Raw genomic sequence first — 27,903 nt, forward strand, 5'->3', positions numbered from 1 at the left:
CCCTTAGGCCAATTTGGTAAAAAAAACAAAAAAAACTGCAATAATAATATTTTGATTGGTTTGCGCAAATTTGTGTGATTTTTAGCGGGACCCCTAACTGACATTTTTGACACTTTTGGGGGGGACCAGTGACCTTACTACAGTAATCAGTGCTAAAAATATGCACTGTTACTGTAATAATGACACTGGCAGGGAAGGGGTTAACCCAGGGGGGATCAAAGGGTTAAGTTTGAGCCTAGGTGGGTGTTTTCTAACTGTATGGGGGAGATACTTGTGAAATGACCACAGAGACCTGTGATCCTATATAGAAGGATCACAGGCGCTCTGTGATCATTTCAGAGAGAAGAACGGTCAGCCATGTTTACAACAGCTGCCCGTCCTTCTCTTTCAGCAGGGAGCGTTCGCAGGTGCCCGGCGGCAATCGCAGGTGCCGGTCCCATGGATTGGCATCTCCGCTGCCTAGAGGGGCCGGAACGCGCCGCTGGTGGCACGCTTGCCCCCCAGGACTACACGCACGACAGACATAGGGCTATGTCGTTTAGTGCAGCCGAGCCAACCTGCCGCAGTAAAACTGCGGCGGGCGGTTGCCAAGTGGTTAAGGAGTAGAAGAAACAATACATGTGCATGGTGCTGTTGGCGGAAAATAAGTGACAGGAATCTGGAACAGCTGATTACCATCAAACTTTGTGTGGAAATTTACAAACATGCAAGTGAAACTTTACCTCTGTCAAAACAAGATTATGGTGAACCTTCCATGAAGAATTCAAGTGTTTCTGAATGGCATAGGGGGCTTAAAGTGGAGTTCCGGCCTATTTTGCAACTTTAGTGATTCCTGGAGTGCTCGCTATGCTGATCAACAATTGGGCATTTTCAATTTTTTTCGGGGGTCCCTTACCTTATTTTCAGGGCATTTTTGATTGTACTTCCTCCTTCTCCCCCCTCTGTGGCCACGGCCACTGACATCATTTCCGCCTTTGCATTGCATCCTGGGAGCTGTTTGTCATCACTCCCAGGAGGCTGGAATCAGGAAGAACTCCCAGAACACTCCCTGGAATCAGGAAGGAGGACACAGCAGATTACACTGTGTGGCTTCAGATGCCCACATCCAAGATGGGCACACCCAGACAGTGTTTTTAAAAGTAAGATCCAATACTGTACACCTTGTAAGTATGAGAATAGGGGTTCTGTAAAGGGCGATGGATTAGTATTATAGGGGTATTTTTAGTTAAAAAAAGGTATTTGAGGCCGGAACTCCGCTTTAAGGAGGGGCGAGATGATATCCATGATAACACAAGAAGTGGGTAGCCAAAAAAGCAAAGGATAGATGTAAATCTGGACAGAATGTGAACCCTTGTATGCTCATGCTGGTGTGTTTTTTGAATCACAAGGGGATAGTTCACTATGAGTTCAACAAACATGGTACAACGGTCAACCAACATTGTTACTTGGAAATTCTGAAAAGGTTACAGGAATCTGTTCGGAGGAAAAGACTGGAACTCCGGCTTGACAAGTGAATTCTCCACCATGAGCATGATCCTGCACAAACTTTTTTTTACAATCTATTCCAGAAATTGCATTGCCACACCTCATAGAGTGGAGAAGGATTAGAACATCTTTTGTGTTTTGCTGCTATGCGGGGCTCTGTTAGAGAGATTTCCCCCATTTTCCTGGGGACAACAGTTTCACCAGGCTGGAAGTGACAGAAAAGCTCAGAGAGCATTACAGAATTTTTTCTTTTTTAAGTGGGAAAAGGCTAGAACCGGACAGCACTTCTATTGTGCCCATGTTGCAGATTTTCTCTCACATCCAGTTTAGTGAAAGCATTATCAACGGGACAGGAAATTAAGGTAAATCTCTCTAAGGGAGTCATGAAAAACAATAAAAATCCTTCTCCATTGTATCCAACAACAATGAAAAAGATTTTGGCTGAACCAACACTTTAAGCGAACTGCTTTCATGTGTATATTAGGAATACACTAAACATGGTGTAGGTTCCTTTTAAGGCGCTTTTCCACTGCATGGAACCGAAGGGTTCGGCTCGCTTTTGTGCTTTTCCACTGCTGGTACCGCATGGTACGGTGTAGGAATGGTTCGGTACGGTGGCACTTTTCCACTGCATGGAACCGAACGGTACGGTTCTCTAATGGCGCTTTTCCACTGCATGGAACCGAACGGTTTGGCACGCTTTTGTGCTTTTCCACTGCTGGTACCGCATGGTACGGTGTAGGAACGGTTCAGTACGGTACGGCGGCGCTTTTCCACTGCATGGAACCGAACGGTACGGCTCTCTAAAACAGTACCACCTCGATTGTGGTTCCAAGAGGTACCATACCCGGTACCATACCCACAATCCTTTGTATGCAGTCACTACTAGCCACTGCTTGGTCAGAGAATCCCACCCACCCCGTTGTTATCCCACCCACTTACCTTTAGTACTACTTTAGTGGAAAAGCAAACCATACCGTACCGTACTGAACCGTTCCAACACCGTACCATGCGGTACCAGCAGTGGAAAAGCAAACCGGGCCAAGCAGGGCCGAGTAGAGCCGAGCCGGTACTTGCAGTGGAAAAGTGCCATAAAACAGTACCACCTCGATTGTGGTTCCAAGAGGTACCATACCGGTACCATATCCCACAATCCTTTGCATGCAGTCACTACTAGCCACTGATTGGTCAGAGAATCGTTGTTATCCCACCCACTTAACTTTAGTACTACTTTAGTGGAAAAGCAAACCATACCAAACCGTTCTAACACCGTACCAATGCGGAACCAGCAGTGGAAAAGCAAACTGGGCCAAGCAGGGGCGAGTAGAGCCGAGCCGGTACTTGCAGTGGAAAAGTGCCATTATACTCTTCTATTGAACAAGCATAGGAATGGAGAGTCCTAAAACTTTTGCCAGGGGCATACTAGATAGAATGTGCTCCTGCTGATAGGTAAGAAGCGATAGGTCCTCTTCAAACAATGGGACTTCGTTAAAGTGTATGTATAGTCAAAACATGTTTTTTGTCAGTTTTTATTAGAATAAGGAAGGGTTAAACCCCATGTCAAGTTTAGATTGCTGTCTGTGTCTCCACTCAGTAGATTAACCCCCTCTAATTGTCCTAGTGACCATCTGCAAAAGAGGCAGAAAATGACGGGAAATTCTAAAATTTTGGAGCGGTCACCAAAACAAGAGGTGAAGGTTAATCCAATGGGGACCCTTGTTTCAGTGTTCCTCATTGGATGAGGACTTAATTCTCTTTGCTTTTGAGATATTCTATGTTATTTTCAAGTCCCGGAAGTCAAAGGAAATCTCTCCAATAAAACAAAGGTGGCAACAACTACATGGAGAGGTTTTAACCTTTTCCTACTCCACCAAAAACTCGAGAAAAAAGGTTTTGGCTTGAGAAGCACTATAATATCCTGGTCTGGAAGCCACACATAACGAGAACAATTTAACTAATGAGAACACAAGAGTGGTTGGTATAACTGTCACAACTACTAAAGTCTAAGCCACAGCCTCCACATGGAAAGGATTTTCGCCCAGTATGCCTCTTCTCATGTCTGGGGCAGCTGGAGCCACTGCTGAACCTCCTGTCGCATTGGACGCAATCATATGACTGATCCCCCGTATGAACTCTCTGATGTAAAATGAGGTTGGACTTGCTCCTGAAGGTCTTGTTGCAATGAGAGCAGGAATAAGGCTTCTCTCCTGAGTGGATTCTTTGATGGGAAGCCAAGTGGGCATTTCTTCTGAATTCTTTCCCGCAGTCTGAACAAGTAAAAACCATCCCCTCCGTTTTTACTGTCCTATTGGAAACCACCTGAGTATCAGAACTAAATGACTGGCCACTGTCTTTGGGCATGTAAGACTTTCCTGCAAAGTGGGTCTTCATATGAGTGGCAAGATTGGAGCTCTGACTAAAGGAGTTTCCGCACACCTTGCAGATATAAGGTCTTTGTCCCGTATGGGTCCTCTCATGTTTTGCCAGGTGTGACTGGAGCCTGAAGCGTTTTTTGCATACAGTGCAAGCCCAGGGCTTGTCCTTCAAGTGGATCTCCTTGTGTAGATTGAAACTAGTCCGGTCTTCGAAGGCTTCGCCACACTCAGAACAGATGTTCCTGTCATCCTCAGCATGGTTTTTCTGGTGCTTGCGATAGCCCGAGCGGGTGTAGAAAGTCTTGTCACACTTGTTACATTTGTAGATGGTCTCGGTCATTAAGGTAATGTTCCCTGCGGAATCTATGGTGCTTCTCTCCCTTGCAACAGATTTCTCCGGGGAAGTCCTATCAGATGTCCGAGGCCTATAGGCCCTGCGGCCTCGCTTGCCTTCTGAGGCTCGATGGCTGAGCTTTGATTGAGGTGCAGACTCATGGGTGTCGATGATGTGAATGTCTTCATATAGCTCAGTGTTTGTTACTTCTTCACCTGCCCAATGGAAACATGTAGAATAAGAACAATAAAGCTAACCTGTGAGAACCCCATCCATCCATTACCCTTTACCCCGACCATCCTTCAACAAATCACTAGCTTTAAAAAAATATATTAAAATGCCTCTCTACTTGCTTAAATCATTGGTCTCTTGATCAAGTATTCAATTTTCCTCACTGCAGAGTGGAAGGGCTCTTCTTCTTGTCTTCCATCTCACTGCCTGCATGACATGAACCCTTCCCACTAACTGTCTAGTGGTGGGGCCCTCTCAGGTTCCAGAAGCAGTGTGAGAAATTCATGATAGGGATGGGAACAAGACTATCAATGATGGATTTGGTTTATATTGCTGGTTCACCAGTCTATACTCCCAGGGCACGATGGGGGGTCACATGACAGTGGTTTCAGGTGAGTTAGGCTCCATGTACACGGGACGTTGTTAAAAGTCCCTTTGAATGCTGGAATTTTTAGGACGTTTGAAACGTCCGTTAGGTCACGTTTGGACCCGCGTTTAGCGGGCGTTTGCGTTTAGAACCGTTCCTAGAGGTCAAAAAAATTATTCCCCTTTAAAATGGAAAAATGCGAACGCTAAACGCGGGTCATCGTGTTCGGTCGCGTTTTTGCGTTTGAAACGCCGGGAAACACACGTTCGAACCCAAATAATTGTGTTTCAAAAAACGTCCCTGAACTCAACTGCCTGCAGATGACTGTAAACGACCCTGTGTACATGGACAGATAAGATAACATGTAGGTGGGTTCAGGGGCTTCTGAAAAAAATGCTCAACTGCTCCTAAACGGCCATTTACAACGTCCCGTGTACATGAAGCCTTAAAAGGAGTATTTTAGCAGGGGTAGGAGGGGTGGGTGAGGGTTTTACATTTGAATAGGCTTTAAAGTCCAGCTCCAGTCAAAACTTTTTATTTTTTATTTTGGCTTGAGCAGTCACGATCTGCTGGATCTGGAGACCATGGTATGGCGTGCTGACGTCACCGCGCTACCCAGAGGACGGGCTACATGAGAGCCAGCCGGCTTCTATCCAGAGCGATTACTTTATGTCTACATGTGAGTTTTATTTTTACATATCTTTTAATAAAGACTGGGGTTATTACACTATCGAGCCCCTTTCTTTTGTATGGCACTATTGGAGTATACCTTGATTGACATTAGGATTAGTTTACTCTCTCCTGGCTATATCTTTGGTCACTTGCTGGAGGAAGGATTGCATATCCAAAAGGTGCTGTGAGGAGATCTATACAGGCTGTTATTACCAGGATGGTAAGGAGATATAGGTGTCACCGTCGTTGGATCACTGGGGTGATAGAGTAGGTTCACATCTATATCACTTCACCTTCTTGTGGACTCTACCTTTGGGACTTTACTTTACATTTTATGCCATGATTATTTATGGAATATATAATATTGTTTACATTTCTTTGTGATTTCTAGTGGTCACTTTTTAATGCATATATTTGTTGCCTCACTAAGTGTGTGACATACAGGCACTTTTTTGTCCTTTAATTGAATATAGGCACTATTTTTGTTATTCATTTATCTATAATTAGGTTTTGCACATTACCTATAGGTTCACACATTCGCGCAGAATTTGTGACGTTTACTCTTTATACTATTCATCAGAAGACTTAATAAAAACTTAGTGGTTTGTATTAAAGCTTTGAAGAGTTATCTGAATAATATATGTTTACAGGAATGGTCTTGGTGAAGATTGGGAATGGTCTTGGAATATGCTCTGGTGAAGATTAGAGGTGGGCTGACGAGCAGTGAGACCTTGTTTTACAAATATGGACTAGAGACTGGATTTGAGGTTAATTGCATACATTTTTTTGCCCTGAACCGGCACCGATTTGCTTTTAGGCCTAATATCAGTGTTTTCTCCTTCTCCCATTCTGCCCCCTCATACCTTTTTGGTTTTAAAAAAAAAAAAATTGCATGCATACCTTTTTTCCAAGATCATTTGATGTCATGGTTCTTCTTCCCCTGTTCTAAAATGTTGGTGTGTCTTTGAAATAGAACTAAAGGCAAACCCTTAGGTGGGTTTTTAAAAGACCTTGGTGGGTCTTTAAAGTAGATCTAAAAGCAAGGCCATTGGTAGGTCTTTAAAGTAGAATAAAAGGCAAACCCTTTGGTGGATCTTTAACCACTTTACCACCGGAGGATTTTCCTGCTTTACGTCCAGGCCACTTTTTGCGATTCGGCACTGTGCAAATTTAACTGACAATTACGCGGTCATGCAATGCCATACCCAAACGAAATTTACGTCCTTATTTTTCCCACAAACAGAGCTTTCTTTTGGTGGTATTTGATCACCTATGCGATTTTTATTTTTTGCAATATTAATATAAAAATGTGACAATTTTGAAAAATAACAATATTTTTCTACTTTGACAGTTAAAAAATATCCAATATATAAAATTTTTGTCATATATTTAGGCCAAAATGTATTTAGCTACATATATTTGACAAAAAAATTCTCAATGAGCGTATTTTTAACCGCTTAAAGACTGGAAGATTTTACCCCATTCCTGACCAGGCCATATTTTGCGATTCGGCACTGCGTCACTTTAACGGACAATTGCGCGGTCGTGCGATGCTGTACCCAAATTAAATTGACGTCCTTTTTTTCCCACAAACAGAGCTTTCTTTTGGTGGTATTTGATCACCTGTGCAATTTTTATTTTTTGCGCTATAAACAAAAAAAGAGCGACAATTTTGAAAAAATAACAATATTCTCACATTTTTTTATATGAAATTCCCCCCCCAAAAAATATAAAAATCTAAATTTTTTAACATTATAGGCCAATTTGTTTTCTGCTACATGTTTTTGGTAAAAAAAAAGAAAAAAAAAAAAAAATCGCAATAAGCGTATTTTGATTGGTTTGCGCAAAAGTTATTGCGTTTACTAACTACGGGAAAGATTTATGTCATTTTTTATTGTTTTTTTTTTTTTTTTTAAGTAGTAATGGCGGTGATCTGTGATTTTTTTTGCAGGACTGCGACATTGCGGCAGACAGATCGGACCCTTGACTGACATTTTTGACACTTTTGGGGGTACCAATGACATTACTACTGTAATCAGTGCTATAAATATGCACTGTTACTGTAAAAATTACACTGGCAGGGAAGGGGTTAACTTTATTAGTGATCAAGGGGTTAAGTGTGTCCCTAGGGGCATGATTCTAACTGTCGAGGGGCGTGGCTAGTGATGTAACCACAGAGACAGACTATCCTACACAGCAGGATCGTATGATCTCAGCAGTTACACCAAGGAGAATGACAGGCGGCTTTGTTTACAAAAGCCGCCTGCCTTTCTCCCTCTCCACCGGGAGATCGCGAGTGACCGGCGGACATCGGAGCCGCCGGTCACTCGCGTGGGGATGTCAGGGAACGAGCGGGGGCGGCAGCGTGCCTCCGACGGCGCGCACTCACCCCCTACAGGCTCCTGGGCGAGCGACGTAGTACTACGTCGGTTTGCCCAGGAGAGGCTGACTGCCACAGTAAATATACTGTGGGCGGTCGGCAAGCGGTTAAAGTAGATCTAAAAGCAAGGCCATTGGTAGGTCTTTAAAGTAGAATAAAAAGGCAAACCCTTTGGTGGATCTTTAAAAAACCTTGGTGGTTCTTTAAAGTAGACCTAAAGGCAAAACCTTTGGTGGGTCATTAAAAGACCTTGGTGGGTCGTTAAAGTAGAATAAAAGGCAAACCCCTTGGTGGGTCTTTAACCACTTCAGCTCCAGAAGGTTTAACCCTCTTCCTGACCAGGCCATTTTTTTGCGATATGGCACTGCGTTGCTTTAACTGACAATTGTGCGGTCGTGAGAGGCTGTACCGAAATAAAATGTATGGCCTTTTTTCCCCACAAATATAGCCTTCTTTTGGTGGTATTTGATCACCTCTGTGGTTTTTATTTTTTGCGCTAGAAACAAAAAAAAAGACCACTATTTTTGAAAAAAAATATATATATATATATTTCTTACTTTTTGCTATAAAACATGTCCAATAAAAAAAAAGTGGAAACAATCTAATCTCTTCATCAACTTAGGCCAATATGCATTCTGCTACATATTTTTGGTAAAAACAAAAATCCCAATAAGTGTTTAGTGATAGGTTTACGCAATAGCTATTGAGTCTACAAACTAGGGGATATTTTTATCAGTGACTTCAGTAGGGCAGTGGACGGTGTCAGTAGGGCAGATGTTGGTGTCAGTAGGGCAGAGGTTAGGGTTAGCTGGGCACTAGGTGTGCCAGTAGGGCAGAGGATGGTTTCAGTAGGGCAAGGAATATTGTCAGTAGGGCAGAGGATGGTGTCAGCAGTGCAGAGCATGGTGTCAGTAGGGCAGAGGACAGTGTGAGTGGGGCAGAGGATAGTGTCAGGAGGGCAGAGATTGATGTCAGTAGGGCAGGGAACGATGTCAGTAGGGCAGGGGACGATGCCAGTAGGGCAGTGGATGGTGTTAGAAGGGCACTGGATGGTGTCAGTAGGGCAGAGGTTGATGTCACAAGGACAGAGGTTGGTGTCAGTAGGGCTGAGGTTAGTTTTAGTTGGGCACTGGGTGTTCCAATAGGGCAGAGGTTGGTGTTAGTAGGGCACTGGGTGTGCCAATAGGGCAGAGGTTGGTGTCAGTAGGGCCGAGGATGGTGTGAGTAGGGCAGGGATTGAAGTCAGTAGGGCAGAGGATGATGTTAGTAGGGCAGTGGACGATGCCATTAGGGCAGTGGATGGTGTCAAAAGGGCACTGGACGGTGTTGGTAGGGCAGAGGTTGATGTCAGTAGGGCAGAGGTTGATGTCAGTAGGGCACTGGTTGTGCCAATAGGGAAGAGGTTGGTGTCAGTAAGGCACAGGATGGTGTCAGTAGGGCAGAGGACAGTGTCAGTAGGGCAGAGAGTGATGTCACTAGGGCAGAGAATGGTGTTAGTAGGGCAGAGGACGTTGTCAGTAGGGCTGTTGATGGTGTCAGTAGGGCAGCAATCAGTGTCAGTAGGACAGATTTATATCAGTAGGGCAGAGGATGGTGTCAGTAGGGCAGTGGACAGTGTCAGTAGGGCAGTGGACAGTGTCAGTAGGGCAGTGGACAGTGTCAGTAGGGCAGTGGACAGTGTCAGTAGGGCAGTGGACAGTGTCAGTAGGGCAGTGGACAGTGTCAGTAGGGCAGTGGACGGTGTCAATAGGCAGAGGTTGGTACCTTTAGGGCAGAGGTTGATTTTGGTTAGACAGTAGATATTTCAGTAGGGCAGTGGATGGGTCAGTAGGTGTCTTGTGTGAGCCCCCAGGACACTTGCCTTGGTATTTAATCACCTCACCGGTTTTTATTTGTTGCGCTATAAACTAAAAACGACTAACTATTTGGAATAGGAAAACAATATTTCCTACTTTCTACTATAAAACATATTCAATAAAAAAAAAGTGGAAACAGTCTAATTTCTTCATCAGTTTAGGCAGTTATGGGCAGTAGGGCAGAGATTTATGTCAGTAGGGCAGTGGATGATGTCCGTAGGGCAGAGGTTGGTGTCAGTAGGGGGCAGAGGTTGGTATCTTTAGGGCAGAGGTTGGCGTCAGTAGGACAGTGGAGGGTGTCAATTGGGCAGTGGACAGTGTCAGTAGGGCAGTGGATGGTGTCAGTAGGGCAGTGGACGGTGTCAGTAGGGCAGTGGGCAGTGTCAGTAGGACAGTGGACGGTGTCAGTAGGGCAGTGGGCAGTGTCAGTTGGGCCGTGGATGGTGTCAGTAGGGCAGAGGTTGGTATCTTTAGGGCAGAGGTTAGTGTCGGTAGGACAGTAGATATGTCAGTAGGGCTATGTAATAGTAGTGGATGTGTCAGTAGGTGTCTTGCATGAGCACCCAGGACAATTGCCTTGGTATTTGATCACCTTTGCGGTTTTTATTTTTTGCTCTATAAACAAGAAAACGACAAACAATTTTGAAAAAAAAAAAACAATAATTCTTACTTTCTGCTATAAAACATATCCAATAAAAAAAAAAATAATAATTGAAACAGTCTAATTTCTTCATCAGTTTAGGCCAATATGTATTCTGCTACATATTTTTGGTAAAAAACAAATCCCAATTAGCGTATATTGATTGGTTTGTGCAAAAGTTATAGTGTCTACAAACTAGAGGATAGATTTTTGTACTTTTTAAAAAAAATTTACTAGTATTGGTGGCGATCAATGACTTCAGTAGGGCAGAGGATGGTGTTAGGAGGACAAAGAACGGTGTCAGTAGAGCGGTGGATGGTGTCAGTAGGGCAGTGGACGATGTCAGTAGGGCAGAGGAGGGTGTCAGTATGGCAGGAGATGATGTCAGTAGGGCAGTGGACGATGTCAGCAGGGCAGAGGATGGTGTCAGCAGGGCAGAGGATGGTGTCAGCAGGGCAGAGGACAGTGTCAGCAGGGCAGAGGACGGTGTCAGCAGGGCAGAGGATGGTGTCAGTAGGGCAAAGGAGGGTGTCAGTAGGGCAGAGGAGGGTGTCAGTAAGGCAGAGGAGGGTGTCAGTATGGCAGGAGATGATGTCAGTAGGGCAGAGGATGGTGTCAGTAGGGCAGAGAATGGTGTCAGCAGGGCAGAGGTTGGTGTCAGCAGGGCAGAGGATGGTGTCAGCAGGGCAAAGGATGGTGTCAGTAGGGCAGAGGATGGTGTCAGTAGGGCAGAGGATGGTGTCAGTAGGGCAGAGGACGGTGTCAGTAGGGCAGAGGACGGTGTCAGCAGGGCAGAGGGTGGTGTCAGCAGGGCAGAGGATGGTGTCAGTAGGGCAGAGGATGGTGTCAGTAGGGCAGAGGTTGGTATCAGTAGAGCAGTGGACGGTGTCAGTAGGACAGTGGACGGTGTCAGTAGGGCAGTGGATGGTGTCAGTAGGGCAGTGGATGGTGTCAGTAGGACAGTGGATGGTGTCAGTAGGGCAGTGGACGGTGTCAGTAGGGCAGTGGATGGTGTCAGTAGGGCAGTGGATGGTGTCAGTAGGGCAGTGGATGGTGTCAGTAGGGCAGTGGATGGTGTCAGTAGAGCAGTGGAAGGTGTCAGTAGGGCAGTGGATGGTGTCAGTAGGGCAGAGGTTGGTATCAGTAGAGCAGTGGATGTGTCCATAGGTGTCTTGCATGGGCACCCAGGACAATTGCCTTGCATTTCTTGCAGGGTGCCAGAGGTTTCAGATACCATGATGGCCCCCCTCTATGGCAGCCAGCATCTCTTTAATTTGAGGAGGAGGGTAAGAGGACATGTGCTAGGGGTGATTTGGAAGGGGAGATGACTTGTGTTGGATGGGGGCGGGGGGTCAGACTTAAAATCCAACATCCCCTTCTAGCACAATTCCTCTGTCTCCCATAGCACCCCTAGCACATGTCCTTTTACCCCCTCCCTGCCTAAAATCACTCCTGGCAGCATGAATCTCTGGTACCTGCCCATGACCACAAGCCCCCCCCCCCACCACCACCACCTTCTGGGTCACCATGTCCCCCTAATCTGCATGGCTCCATTGAACCTCTTACAGACGTCAGATCAGTGCGGATGTAGAGTGCTGTCCCTCCTCCCCGGCTCCTCCTCCTGTCCTGTATACATGAAACGCCAGGGCCAAGGAGGAGGTGGCTTCAGTCCAATCTGCAGTGAGTGCTTATACAGGCAGCCGGCGGGTAGAGAAATGCCGGCTGCCATAAAAAGATGCAATTGTGGTGAAGGGATGCGGGGCAGGCGTGACTGGTGACCGCGGTAGCACACCCATATCAGGCGGGTTATTGGAGCCAAGTGGCAGAACTTGTACTGGCATTGGGCTCCAGCAGCCGCGGATCGCCTGTGATTTCCTCCTGCAGCACCTGAATGCTGATGTGGTGATTGCATTCGTTTTCATTATTTAGGCTTTTTTCACCTAGTTATCTGCCAGTAACACCCCGCTGTATTAGAAACGCCCACCTCTGGATGAAAGAGCAACAGAGACACCTTTGGACAGCAGCATTGTCAGTCTGGGGGAGGGGAGTGTTATACTAGCAGATTTAGATACACTAAAAAAATGAAGCCAAACTACAGCCCATACTTTAACCACAGAGAAACAAAATAGTTTGCTGTAACTGGTTATAAAGGTTTTACAGAAATAAAAGCTGATCATTGAATGCACCCCTGTCAGTGTTACAGGATTTCCCCCATTCCTATAACGGTAAATTTGCAGAACAGCTCGTTCTTTTGAAAAACAACAGATTTACTGGCTGGATTACTGGGCGAAAATAGAAGAAACAAAACCTAGAAAGGAAAACCAATGCAGCAATCACATCATTTGGATTTAATACTGCTTTAAGTGATTTGTCTCATGGAGAGCTGGAGAGCTTGGGCTATGAAAAACAACAGACTTGTTGGCTGGATCACCAGGGGAAAATAGAAGAAAGAAAGCCTAAAAAATAGAACTAATGCAGCTATCACATCTAAGAATTGGTAAGCTACAATATAAGAAATGTTGGCTGCTGGGTTAATACCGCTTTAATCACTTTACGACCAGCAACGTAGACCTACGTCGGCTGGCTTTGTGTGGTTACACCGGGATGATGCCTCTAGCACCCAGTACAGTGTTTTAGAGCCGGCGGTTGGCTTTTAGGCGGTAACGACCGATGCGTCTCGGGAGCCGCTTGATCATTACCCCGGCGAGCTTTGCCCGGATTTCCCGTCCCACTGGGAGACCCGAGCAGCCAGCCGGCACCTCGGCCGGCTGGATGGAGTCCCGATTAAAGCCGGAAGCCTCTTCAATCGGGTCTCCGATGACGTAACCCGAAGGCGGCGTCCATGACGTCACGTCCGGGTTACTCTGCTGCTAAAGGCGGCAGATTAAAAAAGTGACTGTATTCAAAAATGCCCTTTTTCGGCGTTTTGAATACATGGAAGTGTAGTGGAGGGGTTTGGGGTCTTTTAGACCCTCGATCCCTCCATAAAGAGTACCTGTCACTGCCTATTACTGTCACATTCCCCCCCGATCCCTCCATAAAGTGTACCTGTCACTGCATATTGCTGTTACAAGGGATGTTTACATCGCTTGTGACAGCAATAAAAGTGATCAGATTTTTTTTTAAAAACCTGTGTTAAAATTAAAAAAAAATAAAATAAATAGGAAAAAAAACATTTAGCCGCCCCCGTCGCCATTAGCTCACGCACGAAAGGAAATGCATATGGAAAATCGCGCTGCAAATGAAATCGCTGTTCAAACCACACATGTGAGGTATCTCCACGATCGCCAGAGCGTGAGCAATAATTAAAAAAAAAGAGCTACACTCTAACTCTAAACTGGTAACCGTTAAATAAATTTTAAAGCGTCACCTATGGAGATTTCTATTGACCGTGTTTGTCGCCATTCGAGTCTGCTTACATTTTAAACTGTAACATGTTGGGTATCTATTTACTCAGCGTGACATCATCTTTCACAATATACAAAAAAGAAAAAATCGGCTTACTTTACTGTTTATTTTTTTTAAATGCAGTGAAATTTGATTTTTCGTAATTTTTCCCAAAAAAATGGCGTTTGAAAGACCGCTGTGCAAATACCGTGTGACAAAAAATAATGCAATGACCGCCATTTTATTCTCCAGAGTCTTTGCTAAAAAAAAAAAATTTATATATATATATATATATATATATATATATATAATGTTTGGAGGTTCTAAGTAGTTTTCTAGCAAAACATACTGATTCTAACAATAAATAGGCTCAGTGGTAAAGTGGTTAAGCTGCACTTACTTACCTTTGCCTTTATTTTAATGACACAAATCCAGAGCAAGGAACGTACCTGTGCTTAGCTTTCTGGTATACGTGCTTCTAGGGGAATACACATCCCAGATATCTTCTGATTTGATTTCGGACAGGTGCTGCAAATCCGCAGGGCCCAACCTTAACAAATAAAAATAAAATCATCATTAGTATAGCATGAAGTGGGAGCAGAGGTGCTGTATATGCAAACTCCATGTAGGCAATGGCTGGCTGGGATTCAAACCCATAACCCCAGTGCTGCAAGGTGATTGTGCTAACCACTAAGCCACAGGGCTGCCTGTATGTATAAGAGAATTAATTCAGGGGTTAGGGGGTGGAGAAGGATGAGGATGGGCAGTAAGGGGGTTGTTACTTTTTTTTTTTCGATTGTGTGCTTATTTCTATTCATATGAATTTATTTATATAAAACAAACACTAAAGTTAAAAAAAAAAAAAAAAAAAAACATATACAATGTGTGTGGACTGGGCAGGTGCACAAGGAACCTCGGAGATTTGGGTCCCCTTTATACTAGATGTGGGTGGGATGGGGGAGATATGGACACGGCTTATTTCTAGGACAGGTGAGAAGAGGGAGGAATTTGATCTGATCCGGGTTGTAATATTGGAGGGGTGATGGGCAGAGCGAACCTCCTTCACTTCCAGCCTCACCAGACCGACACAGAATACTGAGACTCCATCCATTCTTCAAACCCATCCATCCATCCCTAAATCTAGCCATTCATCCATCACCCATCTCTCCCCAACCCATTCCTCCAAACCATCCATCCATCCTATTCATCACTCTATCCCACCCATTCATCCCTGCAAATCATCCATCCGTTCATCTGACCCATCAATTCATCCCTCTGTCCCATCCATCCTTACAACTCATCCGCCCCCCCAACTCATTCATCCATCCATCCCTCTGACTTATCCTTCCAACCCAACCATCCATCCCTCCCATACAACTAACCATCCCTTTCATCCATTCCTCCAATCTATCCATCCCTTCCATCCATTTCTCCAATCCATTAAATCTCTCTATCCCTTTTATCCCTCTGACCCATCCATTAATCCATCCCATCCATTCTTCCAATGAATCCCATCTATGCATCTCTCCAACTCATCCATCCCTCTGACCCATCCCTCCAGCCCATCCATCCATTCACCCCATCTATCAACCCATGCCTCTGACCCATCCATCAATCTTATTCATCCATCAATCCATGTAATCCTATAACTCAAATCCAAATTCATCTATCTAATCCCACCAATCCGTCCATCCATCTCAACCATTCACTGCCATCTTTAGTGACTCATGCCCCATACACACGTGCAGATTATCTGCAGACTTTTGTCTGCAGACTTACCTTTTCTATGTAGTGCAAGGGCCTGCCGGATTGCATACAAATTGAAAGTGTTTAGGTTTGACCTCATATTATATGGTTTTGGTAAGTCTGCAGACAAAAGTCTGCAGATAATCTGCACGTGTGTATGGGGCATAAGTGGCTAAACCAGTGTCTGCCAAAGGTGTGAGGTCAGCCTGCCTGGTAATGACTATCATCCTATCCACCCAATATCATCCATCCTATCCACCCAACCATTCTATCCAATCCATCCACTCCCATCCATCTCATTCATCCCTTTAGTAACAAAGTGGCTAAGCTAGTGCTTGCCATAGGTGTAAGGTCAGCCCGCCATCCCATTTATCCATACCATCCATCTAATCCCATCCATCCATCCCATCCATCTAATCCCATCCATCCAGTGACTAAGTGGCTAAATTAATGTCTATCAGTTGTGGGAGGTCAGCCTGTCAAACAGGGATAATCATCTATTCATCTAATACCATCCATCCATCCTACAACCCATTCATTCACCCATCTAATCCTATTACTCAAATTAAATTCCATCCATCTAATCCCATCCATCCATCTCATTCATCTAATCCCATTAGGCCAGCCCGTCACCCCATTCATCCTATTTATCTAATCCCATCCATCCATTCCTTTATAGAGTGGGTAGCTAAACTAGTGTTTGCCGTAGGTGTGAGGTCATCCTGCCAACCTATTCATCTAATCCCATCCATCCCATCCATCTAATTCCTTAATTCCTTCCATCCATCCAGTGATTAAGTGGCTAAATGAATGTCTATCAGTTGTGGGAGGTCAGCCTGTCAGACAGGGATAATCATCTATTCATCTAATCCCATCCATCCATCCTACAACCCATTCATCCACCCATCTAATCCTATTACTCAAATCTAATTCCATCCATCTAATCCCATCCATCCATCTCATTCATCTAACCCCATTAGGCCAGCCCGTCATGCCATTCATCCTATTTATCTAATCCCATCCATCCATTCCTTTATAGAGTGGGTAGCTAAATTAGTGTTTGACTTAGGTGTGAGGTCAGCCTGCCATCCCATTCATCAAATCCCATCCATCCCATTCATCCCATTCATCTAATTCCATTCATCCATCCAGTGATTAAGTGGCTTAATTATTATCTGCCAGTGGTGTGAGGTCAGCCTGCCAGACAAGGATTATCATCCATTCATCTAATGCCATCCATCCACCCATCAATCCATCCACCCATCTAATCTTATTACTCAAATGGAATTCCATCCATCTAATCCCATCTATCCATCTCAATCATCTAATCCCATTAGGTCAGCCCGTCATCCCATGCATCCTCTTCATCTAATGCCATCCATCCCATCTAAAGCCATCCATCCATCCCTTTATAAAGTGGGCAGCTAAACAAGTGTTTGCCAAAGGTGTGAGGTCAGCCTGCCATCCCATCCATCCATACCTTCCATCCCATCCATCCATCCATCCAGTGACTAAGTGGCTAAATTAATGTCTGCCAGGGGTGTGAGGTCAGCCTGTCAGACAAGGATTATCATCCATTCATCTAATGCCATCCATCCATCCATCTATCCAACCCATCCATCAATCCATCCACTCATCTAATCCTATTACTCAAATTGAATTCCATCCGTCTAATCCCATCCATCCATCTCATTCATCTAATCCCACTAGGCCAGCCCGTCATCCCATTCATCTAATCCCATCCATCCATTCCTTTATAGAGTGGGTAGCTAAACTAGTGTTTGCCGTAGGTGTGAGGTCAGCCTGCCATCCCATTCATCTAATCCCATCCATCCATGCAGCGATTAAGTGACTAAATTATCGTTTGCCAGGGGTGTGAGGTCAGCCTGCCAAACAAGGATTATCATCCATCCATCTAATGCCATCCATCCATCCTATCCACCCATCTAATCCTATTACTCAATTCGAATTCCATCCATCTAATCCCATCCATCCATCTTGTTCATCTAATCCCATTAGGTCAGCCTGTTATCCCATTCATCCTCTTCCTCTAATGCCATCCATCCCATCTAAAGTCATCCCTTTATAAAGTGGGCAGCTAAACAGGTGTTTGCCATAGGAGGTCAGCCTGCCATCCCATCCATCCATACCTTCCATCCCATCCATCTAATCCCATCCATCCATCCAGTGACTAAGTGGCTAAATTAATGTCTGCCATGGGTGTGAGGTCAGCCTTCCAGACAAGGATTATCATCCATTCATCTAATTCCATCCATCCATCCATCCAACCCATCCATCCACCCATCTAATCCTATTACTCAAATTGAATTCCATCCGTCTAATCCCATCCATCCCATCTAAGGCCACCCATCTGATTCCATCCATCCATTCCTTTATAGAGTGGGTAGCTAAACTAGTGTTTGCCATAGGTGTAAGGTCAACCTTCCAGACAAGGTCTGTCATCGGAGTGTATGTATATAAACCCCGTCAATGAGATTCAGCCGGCCTTCTTGTTAAGTGGAAGAAATATTGATTTTTATGTTGGTGAATGGGTTTGGAAGACTCCCCAGGGATAGGTCATGTATAGGCTAGGGAGAGGAGACTGGTCTCAGTCCACTGATATGGTCCTATAGGTGTTATTTTACTTCTCTTGTAGATGGTCCCTGTACCTGGTTCTCTTTAGATGCAGCCACTTACCAGCAGACATCGGAGTCTGACGAACTGTCATCTAGGATCTCACAATGTGACACCCCCGCCATCCTTCACCCAGTCATAGATGGAAATCCTGCTGAAAGGGAGACGGTGTGTTATTACCATGGATTGTACATTGTTATTAGCATCACTGGAGGCATTTACATCAGTCGTGTCGTAGGTAATTATTATGTATTTGACAAAAGAAGGAAAAAATTTGGCCGAACCCAAAAAGCCTGCAATCTAAAACCACTAACTGAAACAGTGAAAAGTATTATTCAGACTGATTTATGTCATGTTTTTATCAAATACTGTAAAACAAAGCTGTGTGAATTTCCATTATGTGAAGTATGTGGTTAGACACCACGTTGGGTGTGTAAGTCTGTAAATAAATAGAAATGGCAGAGGGATCATACACATCTTTATGGCAGAGGGATCATACACATCTTTATGGCAGAGGGATCATACACATCTTTATGGCTTTCTGTATCTCTCACCTTCCCTCTCTCCTCCTTCAGTAACTGACACTTCCAGGAGTGTCAGGTGGATGTGCCCTCCCAATGTGGTTCCTTCTTTTAAATCTCATATCACTGCTGTGTCCTTTACTAGTGCAGCCAGCCGCAGTGTGCACGATCAATGTCACACTAGTCACAGTGTCCCCGATCAATGTCACACCACTCACAATGTCCCCTATCATTGTCATACCAGTCACAGTGTCCCCTATCATTGTCACATCAGTCACAGCATCCCCTATCATTGTTACACCAGTCAGTGTCCCCTAATAATGTCACACCAGTCACAGCATCCCCTATCAATGTCACACCAGTCACAGTGTCCCCTATCATTGTCACACCAGTCACATTGTCCCCTTATCTATGTCACACCAGTCACAGTGTCCCCGATCAATGCCACACCAGTCGTTGTCCCCTATCATTGTCACACCAGTCACAGTGTCCACGATCAATGTCACACAAGTTACAGTGTCCCCGATCAATGTCACACAAGTCACAGTGTCCCTGTTCAATGTCAAACCAGGCACAGTGTCCCCTATTAATGTCAAACCAGTCACAGGGTCCCTGATCAACGTTACACCAGTCACAGTGTTCTGGATCAATGTCACACCAGTCACAGTGTCCCAGATCAATGTCACGCCAGTCACAGGGTCCCCGATCAATGTGACACCAGTCACAGGGTCCCTGATCAATGTCACACCAGTCACAGTGTTCCCTAACAATGTCACACCAGTCACAGTGTCCCCAATCAATGTCACACCAGTCACAGCATCCCCTAATAATGTCACACCAGTCACAGTGTTCCCTATCATTGTTACACCAGTCACCGTGTCCCCTATCAATGTCACGCCAGTCACTGTGTCCTCTATCAATGTCACACCAGTCACAGTGTCCCCTATGAATGTCACATCAGTCACAGTGTTCCCTATTAATGTCACATCAGTCACAGTGTCCCCTATCATTGTCACTGTGTCCCCTATCAATATCACACCAGTCACAGTGTCCCCTATCATTGTCACACGAGTCACCGTGTCCCCTATCAATGTCACACCAGTAACATCATCCCCTGTCATTGTCACACCAGTCACAGCATCCCCTATCAATGTCACACCAGTCACAGTGTCCCCTATCATTGTCACACCAGTTACAGTGTCCCCTATCATTGTTACACCAGTCACAGTGTCCCCTATTAAAGTCACATCAGTCAGTGTCCCCTATCATTGTCACACCAGTCACCGTGTCCCCTATCAATGTCACACCAGTCACCATGTCCTCTATTAATGTCACACCAGTCACTGTGTCCTCTATCAATGTCACACCAGTCACTGTGTCCTCTATCAATGTCACACCAGTCACAGTGTCCCCTATCATTGTCACACCAGTCACTGTGTCCCCTATCATTGTCACATCAGTCACAGCATCCGCTATCATTGTTACACCAGTCAGTGTCCCCTAATAATGTCACACCAGTCACAGCATCCCCTGTCAATGTCACACCAGTCACTGTGCCCTCTATCATTGTCACACCAGTCACTGTGTCCTCTATCAATGTCACACCAGTCACTGTGTCCTCTATCATTGTCACACCAGTCACCGTGTCCCCTATCATTGTCACACCAGTCACTGTGTCCTCTATCAATGTCACACCAGTCACAGTGTCCCCTATTGATGTCACACCAGTCACTGTGTCCCCTATCATTGTCACACCAGTCACTGTGTCCCCTATCATTGTCACATCAGTCACTGTGTCCCTAGACTGGTGCAGCCAGCAAAAGTGTTGCCAATCAGCACCACACCAGACAAGTGGTATAGCCAGTAACAGTATACCTGGTCACCGCCGTATGAGTCCCAGTGTTAGCAGACCAGTGTAAATCAGTAACAGTGGGGTTGATTTATTAAACCTGGAGAGTGAAAAATCTGGTGCAGTTGTGCATGGTAGCCAATCAGCTTCTAACTTCAGCTTGTTCAGTTTCAGTGATTGTAAAGTCAGAATGTTTTTTATCTTATTGCATTCTATGTATTAAGATAAAAAGCCATCTGTGTGTAGCAATCCCCCTCAGCCCCCCTAATACTTACCTGAGCCCCCTCTCTGTCCAGCGATGTCCACGAGTCGCTTGGCCATCCGGGACTCTCCCTCCTGATTGGCTGAGACACAGCAACAGTGCCATTAGCTCCCACTGCTGTCAATCAAACTCAGTTTGCCAAACAGGAGAGATAGAGGGTGTGGCCGAACCATGGCTCTGAGTCTGAATAGATACAGGGAGCTGCAGCTCAGCCCGGGTGTCCCCGTAGCAAGCTGCTTGCTGTGGGGGCACTCAACAGGAGGGAGGGGCCAAGAGCTCAAGCCAGGGACCCGAGAAGAGGAGGATACAGGCTTCTCTGTGCAAAACCCACTGCATAGGGGAGGTAAGTATAACATGTTTGTTTTTTTTATATATATAAAAAAAAAAAAAAATGACACTTTATCGTTTAACGATACCTAAATCACTTTAACCACTTAAGCCCTGGAGGATTGTCCTGCTCAAAGACCAGGGCCTATTTTGCGATTCGGCACTGAGTGACTTTAACGGACAATTGCGTGGTCGTGCCGCACTGTACCCAAATGAAATTGACGTCTTTTTTTTCCGCAAACAGAGCTTTCTTTTGGTGGTATTTGATCACCTGTGCGATTTTTACTTTTTGTAAACTTTTTATAAACAAAAAAAAGAGCGACAATTTTGAAAAAATAACAATATTTTTCACATTTTTTTATATGAAATCCCCCCCAAAAAAATGTAAAAATCCAAATTTTTTAGGCCAATTTGTTTTCTGCTACCTATGTTTGGTAAAATAAAACTCAATAATCGTATTTTTATTGTTTTTTTTTTTTACTAGTAATGGTGGCGATCTGCGTTTTTTTTTTTGAGGGACTGCGACATTGCGGCGGACAGATCGGATCCTTGACTGACATTTTTGGGGGTACCAGTGACATTACTACAGTAATCAGTGCTATAAATATGCACTGTTACTGTAAAAATGACACTGGCAGGGAAGGGGTTAACTTTATTTGTGATCAGTGGGTTAAATGTATCCCTAGGGGCGTTTTTCTAACTGTGGGGGGGGGGGCGTGGCTTGTGATGTAACCACAGAAGCATATGATCCTACATAGCAGGATCCTATAGTCTCTGTACTTACATCAGGGAGAATGACAGGCGGCTTTGTTTACATTAGCCGCCTGCCTTTCTCCCTCTCCAGCCGGTCACTCGCGCAGGGATGTTAGTGAACGAGCGGGGGCGGGAGCTCGCCCCCTAGAGGCTCTTAGGCGAGCGATGTAGCCCTATGTTGGTTTGCCTGTACGGGGCTGACTGCCGTAGTAAATAGTCGTGCGGCGGTCGGCAAGCGGTTAAGCTTTGAGAAAAAGCGGATTGGTTTCTATGTGGAGCTGCATCAGATTTTACACGCTGCAGTTTAAGTAAGTCAGCACCAATGTTTCTGATATATAAAAGATGAGGTTGCGTCAAATAAATAGATACCCAACATGTAAAACCTTAAAATTACGTTCTCCCAATAAATGGCGTCAAATTTTGGTTCCCTATATTTCCGATAGGGTAGGGGGATGAGACGTCCCTGGGCTGAGGACACTGTCCCCGGACTAAGTCTGTCCCCGGACTAAGTCTGTCCCTGGTTTTGTCTCCGGATTAATGCAGATAGGGCATCCCATGCTGGCTGAGAAACAGCCTGGTGGCTCGGATACGTCATGACACCCCTGCTGGACGATCTCACTGCCGCTACTGCTCCTGTTCAGTGAAGGAGAGGCAGAGCCAAAAAAATGGACTGTGTGGAGGCCTGAGAATGGGAGATGAATAGAGGGAGCAGGGGGGGTCCTGTTTGTACACAGGGGAGGACAGTGGGGCAGTGGGGGAGCAGGGGTCAGAGCTGATGCAGCTGCATGGAGAGAAGGAGAGTTTAGCTATTGTGGGGGAAGGGCTAAGAGGTGGGTGCAGAGATAATCTGTGAGAGAAGGGTGCAGAGGTGAGCTATGGATGTGGGGGCAGAAGTGTCCTCTGTGCATAGCAAACCTCTGAACCCTGCACTCTATGCCTAACACCCTCCTGTATATTATGTAGTCCTGTGCCCAGCGCTCTGTGTATTATGTAGTCCTGTGCCCAGCGCTCTGTGTATTATGCAGTCCTGTGCCCAGCGCTCTGTGTATTATATAGACCTGTGCCCAGCGCTCTGTGTATTATGTAGTCCTGTACCCAGCGCTCTGTGTATTATGTAGTCCTGTGCCCAGCGCTCTGTGTATTATGTAGTCCTGTACCCAGCGCTCTGTGTATTATGTAGTCCTGTGCCCAGCGCTCTGTGTATTATGTAGTCCTGTGCCCAGTGCTCTGTGTATTATGTAGTCCTGTGCCCAGCACTCTGTGTATTATGTAGTCCTATGCCCAGCGCTCTGTGTATTATATAGTCCTGTGCCCAGCACTCTGTGTATTATATAGTCCTGTGCCCAGCGCTCTGTGTATTATGTAGTCCTGTGCCCAGCGCTCTGTGTATTAGGTAGTCCTGTGCCCAGCGCTCTGTGTATTAGGTAGTCCTGTGCCCAGCGCTCTGTGTATTAGGTAGTCCTGTGCCCAGCGCTCTGTGTATTATGCAGTTCTGTGCCCAGCGGTCTCTGTATTATGCAATTCTGTGCCATTTGCCAATTAAAAAAAAAAAAATATGTCCCCGGATTTAATTTTAAAAAGTCTGGTCACCTTACCATAGAGGGCACTTTAAAAGCCCCTATAGGTAATCAGTTTGGCATTGCACAGGAGCTCTAGAGCTAGAACTATAGCACTCACTGTGGGGACATGTAACACGTGTATCGCAATGTAATTGTTTATAGGTGCTCCCAATGCGTGTGTTCACATTTCTACATGAATGTATGTGGGCGTGGCGGGGGAGACCTTAAAACTTTACATTTTTGTAATTTTTCATCACATAGGGGACCAAAAAAAGATTTTTTTGTTCTCTTTAACCACTTCAACCCCAGAAGGTTTTATCCCCTTTATAACCAGGCCATTTTTTGCAATACGGCACTGCGTTACTTTAACGGACAATTGCGGCCATGCGACGCTGTGCCCAAAAAAAATTGATGTCCTTTTTTTCCCCACAAATAGAGCTTTCTTTTGGTGGTATTTGATCACCTCTGCAGTTTTTAATTTTTGCGCTATAAACAAACAAAAAAAAAAAAAGAGCGACAATTCTGAAAAAAAGAAACAATATTTTTTACTTTCTGCTATTAAACCTATCCGATAAAAAAAATGTAAAAAAAAAAAAAAAAATCGAATTTCTTCATCAATTTATGCCAGTGTATTCTGCTACATATTTTTGGTAAAAAATCCCAACACATGTATATTGATTGGTTTGCGCAAAAGTTACCGCGTGTACAAACTATGGGATATTTTTATGGCATTTCTATTTATCTATTTTATTTACTAGTAATGGCAGCAATCAGCAATTTTTAGTGGGAATATGACACTGTGGTGGACAAATCAGACATCTGACGCTTTTTTGGGGACCAGTGACACTAATACAGTGCTAAAAATATACATTGTCACTGTACTAATGACACTGGCAGGAAAGGGGTTAACATCAGGGGCGATCAAAGGGTTAAATGTGTTCCCTATGAGTGCTTTCTAACTGTGAGATGCTTTGACTGTGGGAAGACAGAGATCTGTGTTCCTGCTAAGCAGAAACACAATATCTCTATCTTCTCCCCTGACAGAACAGCGTTCTGTCCTGTTTACGTAGGCAGGCCGCCATTCTGTGTCTCCTGGAACGATCACAGGTGGCCGGCAGACATTGGGTTCCCAGGATCCGCTGATTTGCTCACCCTCTAGCCAATCAGCGTGCAATCACGCCTCCGGTTGCGCGCCCGCGCCCCCTGGAGCCTCTGCACGAAATGACGTAGGGGGATAAATGTGTCCCTAGGGTGCTTGCTAACTATGTGGGGGATGGCCTGACTGGGGGAAGACAGAGATCCGTGTTCCTGTATAGCAGAAACACAAGATCTCTATCTTCTCCCCTGACAGAACAGCGATTTGCCTTGTTTACATAGGCAAACCACTGCTCTGCCTCTCATTGGGTCCCAGTGGACATCACATCCATTATCAAATATGTGACCTTTTGTCTCTTATGTGATGAAACAAAAAAAACAGGTAAAAAAGGAAAGTTTTGAGCCCCCCCTCTACATACACGCATGTACAAACTTAACCACTAGCCGACCAGCCGCAGTCGCTATGCGATTCGCGGGAACCTGCCGCGGTATACCTGTATGGCGGCTCGCAGGAATCGATCCTGAGGGCGCACGCGCCCCCATTCGCCAGCGGGGAAGCTGATTCAGGGGGCTGATGGCCTTGATTGCCGCCGGGCACCCACGATCGTTCCCCGTGAAGAGAGAACGGTGGTCTGCTGTTGTAAACACGGAGCGCCTGTGTTCCTCCCATTTAGGATCACAGGTCTCTGTATTGATTTCACAAGCCCATCCCCCTCACAGTTAGAAAACACCCCCTAGGCTCACACTTAACCCTTTGATCGCCCCTGGGTTAACCCCTTCCCTCCCAGTGTCATTATTACAGTAACAGTGCATATTTTTAGCACTGATTACTGTAGTAATGTCACTGGTCCCCCCAAAAGTGTCAAAAATCTCAGTTAGGGGTCCGATCTGTCCGCCGCAATGTCGCAGTCTTGCAAAAAAAAAAATCACAGATCGCCATCATTACTAGTAAAAAAATAAATAAAAATTACATAAATCTGTCCCCTAGTTTGTAGACCTGGTATCTTTTATGCAAACCAATCAAAATACGCTTATTGGGATTTTTTTTTTTTTTTTTTTTACCAAAAATATGTAGCATAATACAAAACTGGCCTAAACTGATGAAAAAATTTGATTTTAATTTTTTTGGGAATGTTATATAGCAGAATGTGAAAAATATTTTTTTTTTTTTCAGAATTGTCGCTCTTTTTTTGTTTATAGCAAAAAAAAAAAAAAACACAGGTAATCAAATACCACCAAAAGAAAGCTCTATTTGTGAAATAATAAGAAAGGACCTCAATTTTGAGTACAGCTTTGCATAACTGTGCAACTATCAGTTAAAGTAATGCAGTGCCGAATCGCAAAAAATGGCCTGGTCTTTAAGGGGGAAAATCTTCCGGTCCAGAAGTGGTTAAACACATGCATTCTTTCCTAGCCAAGCTGGCCAGGAAAAGTGAAAGCGAGACCAGAAAAGTGACGATTTATATGACGTTTCCAGGTTCAGCAAGAAGGGCGTGTCTGCTCAGTTCCCTCCCCTCTACCTATGGGGCGCCCACCCTTCTAGTCTAGGGTCCGCCAATGGGCGTGCGGAGCCCAGGGTAATTTATGAAAGAAAGGTTCTTGCTGGCAGAGCTGGAAGATCCTGCATAAAATAGGCGCTATTAGTATTTGTGTTTATGTGCATTTCTACGCGTTTATGCGCGCACGTGCGTAACATCTGCAGCTGTGTCATCATTTTTTTTGTGCGCAGCTGAATGCAGCATGCGTTTTTGTATCTAAACACACATTGATTACTATAGTGCTGCATTTTGATGGATACAAAACGATGTAAATGCTGCGTTTATTCTGCCCTTGTGAATGAGCCCCAAGGCTTTTTTGGACACAAGCTTATAGATATTCTCTGCAGGGAACGCATGTTCTTGCTGGCAGAGCTAGCAGAAGATCCTGCATAAAATACACACCTAACGCACTTGTGTTTAGATATGTTCAGATGCGTACAGCGTTTAGGGCTCATTCACATGGGCAGATAAAAGAAAAGCTGCGTTTAGGGCTCATTCACACGGGCAGATAAAATCTGCGTTTAGGGCTCATTCACACGGGCAGACAAAATCTGCGTTTAGGGCTCATTCACACGGGCAGAAATAAAATCTGCCTTTAGGGCTCATTCACACGGGCAGATAAAATCTGCGTTTAGGGCTCATTCACATGGGCAGAAATAAAATCTGCGTTTAGGGCTCATTCACACGGGAAGATAAAATCTGTGTTTAGGGCTCATTCACATGGGCAGAAATAAAATCTGCATTTAGGGCTCATTCACACGGGCAGATAAAATCTGCGTTTAGGGCTCATTCACACGGGCAGATAAAATCTGCGTTTAGGGCTCATTCACACGGGCAGATAAAATCTGCATTTAGGGCTCATTCACACGGGCAGAAATAAAAGCTGTGTTTAGGGCTCATTCACACGGGCAGATAAAAGAAAATCTGCGTTTAGGGCTCATTCACACGGGCAGAAAAAACTGTGTTTAGGGCTCATTCACACGGGCAGATAAAATCTGCGTTTAGGGCTCATTCACACGGGCAGATAAAAGAAAATCTGCGTTTAGGGCTCATTCACACTCTTTTTTTCTGCTTGTGTGAATGAGCCCTAAGATGATTTTTCCCCATGAAAGAAAGACCCTGTGTAAAATACATGGCTAAAGTACTTGCGTTTATGTGCGTTTGAAAGCAACGCACATTTTGGTACGGAGATGCAGCTGTGTGTATGGGCTCATTGATTACTATGGTGCTGCGTTTAGATGCGTACAAAAAACAAAAAAGCGTATTTTTTTTTTGCTGTGCGCATCTAAACACAGCGTTTTTTTTCTGCCTGTGTGAATGATCCCCTAGGCGCAAATTTTCTACATTTACAAAAGATCTCACGTAAAAACGTGGCTTATAGTACTTGCGCCTGCGTGCGTTTATACACTTCCAAGGACATTTCTTAGAAGGGGACAGTCCTTAGTCACATGTGACCGCAGCGGTCATTTAGCTCAGATACTGATTGGCTATCGCAGGTTTGCACACTTTGCACATCTCATTGCACTTGATACTTTGTTTGGATTACAGAACAAATAAACAAATACAAAGAGCAACATTGTATAAAGAAAGCAGACAAATACAAAGAGCAACATTGTATAAAGAAAGCAGGCAGGCTGATGCTCAGACACTTCCCTGGCACCTTGCACTGCTGCCTGGAGCTGCACTGGTTAATACTCCCCCCTCCTCTCCCCTGCAGGATCTGCAGCCCCCCCTCTCCTCCTCTGTACACGTTACATGCATCCCCCCTCCTCACCTGCCCTGCACAGCCTGCACACCCCAGAGGTGTTCACAGGGGGACGTGGGGCTCCTGGGTCTGGGGGGTCTCCAGAGGCACAGGGGACACTGACTTGTGCATGTGCCAGAAAAGGAAG

The 27,903-nt window shown here is 45.0% G+C and overlaps 1 protein-coding gene across 3 annotated transcripts; it reads right to left on the minus strand.

The window, feature by feature from the left end:
- Positions 1–2,861: 2,861 nt before the first annotated feature.
- On the minus strand, positions 2,862–27,903 carry LOC309551458 (uncharacterized protein). 3 transcript variants are annotated; one of them, XM_082252054.1, is made up of 5 exons: positions 18,930–19,021; positions 18,662–18,764; positions 18,171–18,258; positions 14,177–14,277; positions 2,862–4,409 (listed from the first exon to the last, which is right to left on the minus strand). In XM_082252054.1, exons 3-5 carry the CDS (start codon positions 18,230–18,232, stop codon positions 3,436–3,438), a joined length of 1,137 nt encoding a protein of 378 aa, XP_082108180.1. In that variant the 5' UTR covers positions 18,233–18,258; positions 18,662–18,764; positions 18,930–19,021; the 3' UTR covers positions 2,862–3,435. The 3 variants fall into 3 exon arrangements, with proteins under 3 accessions (XP_082108180.1, XP_082108178.1, XP_082108179.1); XM_082252052.1 differs by lacking the exons at positions 18,662–18,764; positions 18,930–19,021 and adding an exon at positions 27,786–27,903 and having other exon boundaries at positions 18,171–18,261; XM_082252053.1 differs by lacking the exons at positions 18,662–18,764; positions 18,930–19,021 and adding an exon at positions 27,786–27,892.

Source organism: Pelophylax lessonae, assembly GCF_965119305.1.
Source record: "Pelophylax lessonae genome assembly, chromosome: 3".
In the NCBI taxonomy this organism is placed as follows: Eukaryota; Metazoa; Chordata; class Amphibia; order Anura; family Ranidae; genus Pelophylax; species Pelophylax lessonae.